This window comes from Heliconius melpomene, chromosome 13 (assembly GCF_056956725.1).
Source record: "Heliconius melpomene rosina isolate 202511_hmr_F chromosome 13, ASM5695672v1, whole genome shotgun sequence".
In the NCBI taxonomy this organism is placed as follows: Eukaryota; Metazoa; Arthropoda; class Insecta; order Lepidoptera; family Nymphalidae; genus Heliconius; species Heliconius melpomene.
The window spans coordinates 9,414,447-9,427,184 of record NC_140401.1 but is presented as its reverse complement, the minus strand read 5'-3'; the positions used below and the strand labels follow the sequence as shown (position 1 = coordinate 9,427,184).

General features: G+C 32.4%; 1 protein-coding gene across 2 annotated transcripts in view; it reads right to left on the bottom strand.

Moving 5' to 3' along the window:
• Positions 1 to 4,387: 4,387 nt before the first annotated feature.
• The window catches only part of LOC146532878 (very long chain fatty acid elongase 7-like), a 43,602-nt gene continuing 35,251 nt past the window's right edge, over positions 4,388 to 12,738 (bottom strand). For both annotated transcript variants that reach the window (XM_085196165.1, XM_085196166.1), the window contains exons 4-6: positions 10,825 to 10,905; positions 8,821 to 9,120; positions 4,388 to 7,812 (exon numbers count right to left, since the gene is read on the bottom strand). In XM_085196165.1, coding sequence (XP_085052291.1) covers positions 7,525 to 7,812; positions 8,821 to 9,120; positions 10,825 to 10,905 — 669 coding nt within the window. In that variant the 3' untranslated portion in view covers positions 4,388 to 7,524. The remainder of the gene's footprint in view (positions 7,813 to 8,820; positions 9,121 to 10,824; positions 10,906 to 12,738) is intronic.

Below are 12,738 nucleotides of genomic sequence, written 5' to 3'. Positions count from 1 at the left end.
GCATTTTTGACTGTAAAAGCGATTTGATTTAATTATGTATTAATTAATTATTTTAGATTATTCTTTCTTGTAAGGCATGGCGCGACGCAGACCTGTGTTAGAAAAAGAAAATAATTTATTCCCTCAAGTGGGAATTAGAACCACAACCGTCGTGTTTACAGTGTCACGCTGTCGCCGCTGTGCCACTACGGCCTCTAGTCATTTTGCTTTATTTTAATTTAAAGTATGCATACTTTTCAAAGGACTAGAGTTCATAATATAATGAAAATATATTCTTACAAAGATGCCTTACAAAAAATAGCAACGTACTCAAACAAGATGATTAAATTTTCATCGCAGAAAATAATATTATAGTAATTAAAATAATAATTGTAAAAATTTCAATTATTTTTAATTTTAGAACAGCTCTTTAGTAACAAAATAATTTTATTTGTTTAGAAAAAGTAATGGCTTTATTTATTTATTTTTTGTTTTACGCTGTATCCCACAAAGGTGGATAAACCATACGGTATGTTTCTCTTCCCTTCTTTCTATTGTCAGTCCCCCGAGTAGGAATCGAACCCACAATTGTCGCGTTTACATTCACACGCTTGTGCCACTGCGCCACGACGGTTGCAATATGTGATTGTAATTTCTATTAAATCTTATTATAAATTTATTCTTCATCTCTGCTCTAGTAAGATAGAGATAAAGAAATACAAATATTTCATTTCCTCGAGTTTCTGTATAAAACAAAAAATCTAGAACTCAATTTCCACATAGTAACACTAGCATTCGTCACGCTTACAGAGCTACTTACAAAATACGGAATATAATTTGCATACCCATGAAATTAATTTAAACGCGGTCTAACTTCATAACTGCTGATAACTAAAGATATGATATGAAAATAATAAAAAACAGCTTAACATTTTTTTTTAATATTGCGCTATTAAGTGGCAGACCTCAACGGGCTTTCCGGACCAGAGAGAGGGAAATTAAATTATTCCCCAATTCCCAAGTGGATTGAATCCACAACCATCGCGCTTAGTGTCCAACCTAGTACTCCACTGTACGATGATGGCCTTAATAAGGTTTTTTTAGATACAGGGAACCTGGAAATCTAGAACTAAGAAACTTCATTCCCATTAAGATTTTTGTTCCCCTTTTTCCGCCAAATACTTGAGGCATTCTGTGTTAAGTGACACCTCGCTTTGCCTCGGTCCTATATCGAGGAAAGTATATCATTTCCTAAGTGGGAACAGAATCTACAACCGTCGCGTTTACAGTCGCACCCTTGTGCCCCTGCGCTACGACAGCCTCAATCATAATAATAATGATAAAAGTTTAATGACCTTATCCAGATAAAGCACATAATAAAATGATTGAAAATTCCCAAACTATTAACGCGTAATTATTATTTAAAAAAATCATTAATGATAGATTACAGTAAGTAATTATATTATCATTGACCCTTTCGAACAATGGCTTGGGAGCGACGACCACTATTGTTCACTTGTTTAGGGTCAAAGTTAGATTGATCAATAGGTTTTATATGCAATCTTTGGAAACAATAAAAAAAGATTGCATATTTTTTTATAGAAAAGATAAGGTAAACGAGCGTACGCGTCTCCTAGTGGTGAGTGTTCGCCGCCTCCCACGTGTAACACCAGAGGAGCTACAGATGCGTATAAAAAATATAAAGAATTTTAAACATCACGCTTTTTTCCGGCTTAGTAGGATAGTTGAAGAGAACCTAGTGTTTGGATTCCCCGTTATCGGAACTTCCGCGTGATATCGAGACAAGCGTGTTGACTGATGGAAGTTAACGCCACGCGAACTCGCAATTCTTTCGGACTCATTTCGAAAATCGACCACGTAACCTTTGCTATTCCAGTCAGACTATCCTACAGCTCACACAATTCACAATAGCTTCGAAGTATTTCAAATAATTTAAATTAAGTTTTCATATTGAAACTATTATTTTTAAGTTAACCGCATCTAAGACGCATTTTATTATAGTAGTAGGCAGGCAGAGAAAGACACTACGTCCCCCATTTTCCACAAATTTCAAGACATTGCTTTTTAGGTGGCGGGTAGTTCTATTGAAATACTTCATCGTTTTTTAAATCCTCATAATTTAAGTTTGAATTATACCAGTTCAACAAATTTGGTAGTTATGATATCAATAGTAGATTTATCAAATGTATTAAGGTTCATTTACATACTCATCGTAGCTCTAATATTTAAGATTTTATTAATATCTAAAAACCTTTAATTTCTTCACTGACTAACTGACTGACTAGTGGCTAACTCATTATCATAAAAATTCATAACTTACTTGCTGAAATCCTGAAAAGCTGAAACTTTGTATGTAAGCTAGAGCTAGTACACAAACAACAATTGTAAAACTTTAACACTAGAAGCGCCGCCGTCCCATTTTTGACCCAAACGCAAGGTTGATTGTATATAACTTTTTTATTTGTTAATTTATGTAGATGATTTTTTTTTACTATTACCAATTTTACACCTTTATTTAATTAAAAATATAAATAATTTTATAGCAGTCATACTTTTTGAAAAAAAAAATGAGATTTACCTAGAACTGCCGCTGGGTCATTTTTGTCCCGCCATTATTATTTTATTGTTTGAGGGTATAATTTTACATATTTTCATGCCTCGGGGATGAGGTGGAGGGGAAAGGGCAATGCGGGGGCAGAAAAAAATTGAATAGTAGGTTTAGCAGTCAATGCCTAAGTTTTTAGGGTTCTGTAGCTTTTAAGGAAAAAAAAACCCTTATAAGATAATTTTTTTGTCCATCCGTCTGTCTGTGCCTTTATATGTGTATATGAATATCAACTTTATGACGATCTACAGTCCCTTGATTTCCTGAAAAAGCGCCCTTAAAAAAAGATATGACTATTTATATAGTAAAAAACATGTATTTCGACACTATAAAGGGAATCAAATTAATAAGGTACTTTCAGTTAACTTAGAATTATGAAATTTGGCAGCTAGCATCTACATGTAGTACTAGTACAGGAAAAAATCTGAAAACTATACATTTATGTATAAATCTTAAAAAATAATAGCATGAAAAGTAGGGTAAAATTGGTGTCAATACTAAATTTTGCCGCTAGTCCAAGTGAGGTATCAGATGAAAGGATGACTAAGCTAGGCTTGAATTTCAGAAAAACACTTGATACCAAATGTGGGCAATTGTAGGGTAGGTAGAGGGAACCTGGGAACCTAGTCCTCTATGCACTCCGCTGGCATTTTCCGCCGAATTCTGGAGGCATTACCACGCAATGTTATAAATCATCTGTGATGTATCACTGATGAAGAATATATTAATGCATTACTTGGCCTAATAATAATATTAACTAATTTCAATAACTTATAATTTTGTAAGAGTTATTCAGTTAGTTGTCACGACCTTAGCACGCATTAGAAATATTTGATTCTTTCCTTGTGTTTTATTTTTTGGTATTTTTATGTTTGTTAAAGAATAAGAATTGATTATTAAATATTGTCTACATATTTTACGAATTATTTTATTTTTTTTTTTTTGTATTATACCAACAATCAACATAATAAGTAGAATAGGACAAATTTGTCACGACGGCGCGGCGGTTCAAGGGGGGTCTCAATCTTCGGCACTTCTAGTGTTAAGCCCCTTACACCTTCAACTATGGTTACAGATATCTGCCAACTTTGATGCTATAGACCTAAAAATTGATAAATAGAGCTAGATAGTTAGAGCTATTACCCTAATTCCCTATGTGATTTCGTTATTATTTAAAACAAAAAATGAACAGATATTATCAGCCTTTTAGTTACATGTTTTTTATACTCTCACAAAATGTCCAATATATTGTAGAGGTAATCTGAGTTTTCTTGATATTTTTCTGTTCTGGTAAGACAAAGCACGGCGGTCAGTTCCGCCACTCAACATGTAACATCTCAAATCCCTCTTCAAGCTTCATTATCTCAGTGCCTATGCTGGAAAAGATATTGTAGCTCTAGACCATATAAACACGTCATTTGAACACATTACGATCACGTGTACAAAGTTATTTTATATCTCCCTTTATATATTATCCTTAAAAAATACATACATATATTTTTCAGATCAGAAGAAACCAATTGTTACTATTAAGCCCTACGACAATGCCTTGCTACCAGAACGAGGAAACTAAACTATTAAATATTTCTTTCCCACGAGCAGGAATCGAACTCACAACCATCGCGTTTACAATTGCACACTTGTGGCACTGCGGTACGATGGCCTCACATACATATGTACATATATTAAACTGGTAAAATTAATTTAATTTTCTAATAAGGTGTCACTAAGACGTCAATTCCTCAATATATCAGAAGGTCAAGGGTTTACAAAAAACAACAATCACAATACTAGAATGTATAATATACAAACCCAATTACGTAATAACAATTGTATACTTATTATATCACTTCTACAATTAAATCTAGTATGGAATAGTACAAAGGGTATTAAAAAAATAATAATTTCTGTCAACCAAGTCGATTTTAAATATTTGTAGAACAACAATTATCTTTTAAATGAAAAATTTATTGGGGACAAATTTTCTATAAAAAACTTATTTTGGACATTTGATACTTTAATTATTCGGGAATTTGGAAGACTAAACACTTTCTTATGCTACCTTGATTTATATAAAAAAATCTATTGTTCTCTATCTCTCTATCGATCTAATAATCTAATGTTAAATGCTAAAAAAACCAAATGCATCGAGTTTGCTTTACCAAATGTTAAAAAACATAATTTTAATCTAATAATTAAAGGAGAACCTCTTAATGTGTCGGAATCAGCTATTTTCTTAGGTGTTACTATAGATTCCAAACTCCAGTGGAACGCTCATCTGGAAGCACTTGCAGATAAACTCAGCTCTGCCGCGTTCGCAATTAAGAAAGTAAGACAAATGACGGACGTTGAAACTGCCCGACTAGTCTACTTTAGCTACTTTCATAGTATTTTATCTTATGGAATGGTGCTATGGGGCAGTGCTTCAGATATCAATTCAATATTTATTCTCCAAAAAAGAGCCGTAAGATATATTTATAATCTAAGAGCTCGAGATTCTCTGCGAGATGTTTTCAAAGATGCAGGTATTATTACAGTTGCTTCCCAATTTATATACTATAATATTCTCTTTGTCCGACAAAATATACATTGTCATAGAAAAAATAGCGACAGTCATAAGATAGGAACGAGAAATAAAGATAAGATTGTTACTCCAAGTTTTCGCCTCCCAAAAGTTAATAAATATTTTATGGGGCTGAGTATACGTGTATATAATAAAATTCCGCAGTGTATTCTTAGTTTGCCACTTCCAAAATTTAAAATATCTGTAAAAAAAATTCTAACAAGTAAAGCTTATTACACTGTTCAAGAATATTTAGAGGATAAACATGTATGGAATTAATGTCTATTGAATGTCAGGCAGGACAGCTGCCAGCTAATGTAATAGTAAAATATGCCATTGACTTTGAAAAGAGCAACTGTTGAGTTTCTTGCCGGCTCTTCTCAGCAGAACTGCCTTCCGAACCGGTGGTAGCTTTTTGTTGACATGTACATTTGGCGATTCAAAAGTGCTTTTATAGTTTATTTGAATAAAGAATATTTTGAATTTGAATTTGAATTTGAATTTAAAGACAAACGAGAGCATTTTGTTTAATTTTCTTAATTGCGCTCATATTTTTCAGAAAACGAGCTTAAAATGTACAAATACACGATGATTCATTAAAAGGTGCATAAGAAATGACACTATTATTTCCATATAGACCTACACACATTCAATTAAAACGATTGATGTATCAATATAATTATTTTAATAAGGTAAATTATTGAAAAAAAAATGTTTCTAATAATAATATAATTATTGCCAAGCAGAGTACATGTACATTAATTACATAATATACGTAGTATACGTAATGGTTCACAAGTTTACCAAAGTAGTTTCTGGTCACATAATATATTTAAATCTGTATAAAAAATAATTGACAGAATAATTGATTTCTTATATACATTTCTAAAGTTAAAACAAATAATTAGTTATTAGTTAACAATTTTAAAAAAATGTTTAAACTTTATGATTAGATCCAAATGGAATCACAGTAACGCATTTATCTTGTTCTCCAATACAATTCATATTCTTTTTTTAAATTTTAAATTTCATAATTTGCAGTAATATTTTCTAAATTTTAAATAATGCCCGAAATTTCAGCTTTAGACAAAAACAATTTAAAAATAAATGTTTTTGACTAAACAGAGTTATTTTAAAAGCCATCAAATGTAATTTCTTTTCTTTTTGAGAGGGAAGGAAAGGTAATGGATTTTTTTAATTTTAACGATCTATACACTTAAAACATTATCAGCTATTTATTAGTGTCCTACAAAATTTGTTAATAAATGTATTTTAAACATTATGCTATATTAAACAGAATGCTATATTTGAGCAAAAACCACTAAACCTATCTAAAACTAAGGTACATATTATATACAATATTTTATTCAATATCTACAGTACAAACGTAGACGTTTATTTACCTATATAAAAAAATCTTATACTATTGTAGATTTTTGGTTTTGACCAAAAATGAAACCGCTTATTTTCCATATAATTAAAGTTTTCATACAAAAGAAATATTGAATCTAATTTTAATTGGTAACCAAAGTGTGACTCGAATATTTTATAAGGAAGCACATAGAAATTGATTATATATACATACATACATATGTTTCTTTCATTTTAGGAGCATCGTAGCTCATTTAGCACAAGAATGATGTTTTTTTCAATATTTGAAGAGACTATGAAAATTTTGAAAGTAAAAATAATAAAAAAATATAATAATCTTTCCATATACATACAGAATATTTAACGTGATGCAGAGGAGACTCCTGCTTCTCTGAATACTCACTAAAGAACCTTAAGTAATACCTGTTACCCTTCATTCTTCTGCCATTAGGTCATGGAATTCTTACTCCCACACACTTTACGCCATGACAGTATAAAACTATCGCTTATCAAGCTTAAATTTATAAAAAATGTTAAAAAATATAATAAAAAATTCAAAGCTATAGTATACGAGTATGTTATAACATCAGTAACTATAGTTTTTTTTGCTATTTAATCATACTTATTATGATTTTAATATAATCCGTTCTTTTTATATAAATGCAATGAACGAGTGCATGTTAAGATTCCGATTCAACAATTAATTTTCAAATATACTTTATCATTCCCCCGAGTGGGAATCGAACCCACTACGGTTGCTTGTGATTGTAATACATTTATCTATTTATTGCTCGTATTAGACATATATGTAATTATTTCTTATAGACTTTCTAATGTGCTTTCCTCGTATACTCATAATTAAAGATTCAATAATTTCTATATTTTTTTGGTGTCGTCAATTCTTTCATATCTAATTAACCACTGGCGGTTATACTATACATTTCTAAACAATATTTACAAATATCATATAGATTATACTCCAATTTTAATCAATCTTCTTCCCGGCGTTAAGAACACCGTTTACTTTTCCGTTTTCTGTTTTAAGTCCATTCGCAATTCCGTTGGACGTTTTCTCGTGAAGGCTATTCTCTTCTTTTGGTTTAACCGCCTTCTTCTTATCTCCTGGTTTGCCGTACGCCTTGTAATAGAAGTCGTAGAAGAGATAGTAGAAGAAGATAGAGTTAGGTAGAGTGAACACTACCGACCAGCGTGGATAGCCGCAATCGTAAAACAGAAGTTGGGAGGAGTGGAGGAACGCAATGCAGAACTGGAGCTGGAAATTTTAACATACATTTATTAGAACAGCATTTTAATGAACTTTCGTGCCATAGTAACTGTTATAAGTAATCGGATAGAAAGAGGGAATCTAGTGTTTAGACACTCCGTCCCAATTTTCGAGACATTGCCTGTTGGTCAACTCAACGTTGCGGTTTGTCTTCTTATCAGAAGGAGAAAATGCTTGCGCTTCTACGCTACGACGGCTTCAACAATATACGCCTAGATGTTTTCCACATTTAGCAGAACCCATTGTCAGGCATTGTATAATCAATTGTAACAATTTCCTCATACGGGAATTGAACCAACGAACATCACATTAACAGTCCTACAAGTACCACGATGTGTCAATAACATTTTAACATAATTGTTGTATAGACTGTGGAGTTTCCAAAATTATATAATTTTGTAAAGGTACCAACATAAAGATCATAATCAGAGCATTTGGTGAATAATTTCATATTTGGACTGTATGTCGGTTTATTTGATGTTGGTTGTTATATTTTTGACGCAATTTTCTTTCATTTTTGACTTTCACTACTTTACTTTACTGTTTTATGTAAGCACGAGATAACAAATGACGAGGGAACATTAAATTTTACAGTGATTGTTTTTTGTGTAACAAATAAGTGCTCTTAATAATGAAAAAAACAATATTTTTTTGTTTTCATATACTGTTTCCATGTTTACTTTATTATTTTTTTGCTTCACACTGTAAAGTATACGGCACAGAGCGGAATAGGTCGAGGGAATATGGGAACCTAGTGTTAAGACACCCCCTTCCCCACTTTCCGCTGAATTCTGGTGGCATTGCTTTGTTGTTGTGTAGCGGAACTCAACGCTGCGCTATGGATCGTTCCCAGCGCGAGGAAAATGAAAATATTATATGTATATTCTCCCGAACGAAAAAAAAATAAATTAAAAAATCTCTTCATATTCAAAATGTAGAGCAGAGTGATAAAAGTATAATAAAAAAACACTATATAAATATTAATAGGCAGCTTACCATCTGTAATGTAGTAATATGTCGTTTCCAGAACAAAAATCGTTGGTACTGCGGTCCCATTGCCGAAAACATATAATATGTATACATAATTATATGTACAAATGAGTTTATAACTCCTATTAACGTCCCATGCCCCCCTGGATAATATTTGGTAGCACCCCATGATATCATGGGCATCACTGTGTGGTGGTACATGTGGAGGAAAGTGATCTGTCTCTCCTTCTTTCTTATCACAAAGAATATAGTGTCGAGTAGTTCTGATATTTTTGCTAAGAAATATATGTAGACACCCCTTGCTACCTGTTGAAAAGATATTGTTTCACTTTAATCCTATATCTTATAAAACAAAGTCGCTTTTCGTGTCTGTCTGAACTTTCTAACTCTTCTTCTTCTAAACCACCCAACGGATTTTAAAGCGGTTTTCACCATTAGGGCGAGTATTTCTCAGGGAAGGTTTATATATAGTTTATTATTTGTACATTCTTATGTAAATTAACATAAATACGATAAATATGTATAAAGTCCTACCCGTTGAGACACTTTCGCGCATGCGCTGCTTTAATGGTAAGTACTACATGAAAAAATGTACTGGAGTATTGTTCCTCTTAATAAGATCTACAAAAAAGTCAGCGAGAGCATATTCGTATCTTCTAAGAATAACGTGTAGTGATCATATTTCTGTCTAAAAATTGTAATTTCAATATATTTTTTATTGTGAGGGATATTTTTCCATAATGGTATTAATCCTAATCCTTTAAAATACTTTATTAAATTTCTACGTTAAACGAAGATAAAATTAGCTTTTTACACTATTTCGAAATTGCGAATAGTTTTACAGAAAAACGCATTTAATTGTTGACACATCCCGCCGTTGACACATCAGCTGTATGTTACTCAAGTTTCACTTATCCCTTAGTCTCAGCATATAAATAAGTATATTAGTTACGTTTTTCATTTTAATAAGTACTTTAGAAGTTGTTACAATATCAAACAATCCTTGCTGCGAAACGGCTCGCCACTCGCCATGCGTCCCGCGACGTTTTGCTTAAACAAGCGCGTCTGCCCGCCTGCCTTACACGCATCGGTGGTTCAGTGGTAGAATGCTCGCCTGCCACGCGGGCGGCCCGGGTTCGATTCCCGGCCGATGCATTCTATTTAATTTTCCTCACAGGCAGCCACGTTTCAGGGACAGAATACCCTCTTCAGCATTAACCACAAGCTCGAAAAAAAAAACCCGTCTGCCTTTATAGCAACGAAGAATTAGATGCGTTTGCACGTATTGGATAATTGGAGTTGATTGTATTATTTCAGCACGATATATTTGGTTTCATATTTTTTATAGTAGTTATTAGTAGGTAGGTTTTTGTTCATAATTTCTTCCGTTTAAAAATAGTAATTTAACTATCTAAAAATAGTCATTTAAATATATTTTAATAAAAACTTGAAATGATTAGTAGCAAAGATTTAAAATTACAGTGCCTACTAAAAAATCCTTGGTGTGTAAAACTATTGGAAAATCCTTATTGAAACTACGAAAATGCGGGTTGTATTAAGGTTTAATTAATTTTCACATTATCTTAAGTGCTTTGCAAACATACATTATATGAATAATCCAGTAGTAAAAGCGGGCGAAGCCGCAAGGGGGTCGCTAGTAATATTATAAACTAGTGTTCCGAGATTATATGATTATAGCTGTTTCAGTGCTGTTTTGTTTCGGTACAAGAACAAATCTATAATATTCTAGGCTTTTTATACAATAATATACATAAGCAGTATCGACTAGTCAAAACTGAAACTGAAACCCAGCAACAAATATATAATCTCATGGTGGATTCGACCCTGTAATCTATTATTAGATGCTCATAGATACCACACCTATAAATATAATTTACTTACAAGATAAGCAATAAAATGAAAAAAAGCTTTTGTAATAAAATAAACTTAATATTTTTTACACGTAAATAATTAATTTAACCAATTTTATAAATCATATAAAGTATTTACCCTAAGAGCTTCAGGTGATGAGGAGAAATCAACCGGCTGACATTTCCAACTGTAAGACCTCAACCAACCAGCGTCGAGACCCTGGAATTATAATATTTGATAATTATTATTTATTATGTCTTACCAGATTTAACCAGCAGCTTCGCACGTGTGGTCAAATGGGAATAACTAATAGTGTGTGATATAATGACGGTTGTGAATTCAATTCCCACTTAGGATAATTATTATTTTCTTTTCCTCGTCTTGGAACAAGAACAACAAGTTAAGTTCCGTCGCTCAACATCCAATGTCTTGAAAATTGAGCGGTTGGTTGGCAAATTGCCATGTGGCTACTGTGCTATATGCGGAATTCAACAAGAATCTAAGCGAAACATTTAATACACGTGACAAATTCCATGTAGATACCTGAGACAACTTGGAACAACGGGTTAAGTCAAAATGACAGCATGTTGCTGTGGATAATAATTCCTCGGTTTAGGACTATTTTACAAAAATAGAAATTCGATTCGAACCAGTAGTTCTTGAGATTGGTGCATACAAATTCTTTAGTTTTATAATATTACTACAGATTTATAGGTATGAAAACTATATTTTTTTTTATATTTCCAACAATTCATTCCAGAGACAAGGCGAGCACTAATAGCTAGTAACTACACTTAAATATGTTAATTAATCTTTAATTAACATTAATTCACAATTATATCGTTATCTTGCATATCCTGTAGATACATACTGTTTAATGTTAAAGAAATACAATTTAGTTTTTATTTCTATATAAATGATGTAAGATAATCTTCACGCATCAAGCAAAACGAATCGCTTTTAATAAAAACGCTTTTCGCAATTTTCAATCATACATTTGTTTAGCAAGACAAAAAAAATTTGAGTTCGTTGTGAACAACGGAGTCAATTTTGTTTCATTTCTTCAGCTTCACGCCTTTTCCTGTATTCCTAGAATAGGCCGTCTACGAGAGGAGAATGGAATATCCTAACACTAAATTCTTTCTAGAAACTAATATTAACCTCGGATCCCTCCGAGAGCGGAAAGGGTCATGAAATAGATGATTAAGAGCCGCTCGAAATTATATAATGAAAACTACTAAACTAAATACTATTTACACCAATAATTAGTCTAGTGAAAAGAAACGAGACAGCAAAAACTCTTTCTTGGTGGGAAATGTAAACCTATTTTATTTAAAAGTAGCCAGTTCCACCTAAGCTTTACCCGTTCATTTCTCTTTCGCAGTGGAAATTTCGCGTTCCATGTAAGTGGCGGATCTCAACACCGCAGTTCGCTCTAACATTGACGCAACGATGGCATCTTTCAAATTTACTCGCTTTTAAGCCAAAACAGATATTCATCTTTCCTTAAGTTACGTTAACCAACTTTATATAAACAAAGATGTGGAATAAGGTTTGCTCTAACTAAAAAACTATAGTTGTACAATAAATCGTGAATGTGCAACGTTCGAATTTATCCATCCATACCTATATTATAAATTCGAAAGTAACTCTGTCTGTGTGTCTGTCTGTCTTTTACGCAATCTGGCCCAAACCGCTAATTTAATTGTGATAAAATATTCATAGAGAGATACTTGAGGGTCTCGGGATGAACATAGGATACTTTTTTTTCTCATATTTGTAACATTATCGATATATACCAATATATTAAAATACTTATTAATTTGACATGCAATTTATTCCGCCATGTTAATAACAACCGTCGTTGCTAAGCAACGATTTGCAAAGTTTGTTGTTAGAAAACGTCAACCAAAAAGAGCTTGCTTAACGCATCTGTCTATTGAAAACTGAAAATAATTTCATAAATATATTTGATAAATATTCGTATAGTTCAAGCGGGGGTAGCCGCGTTCGGGTCCACTAGTCCTATATCTTATAAAACAAAGTCGCTTT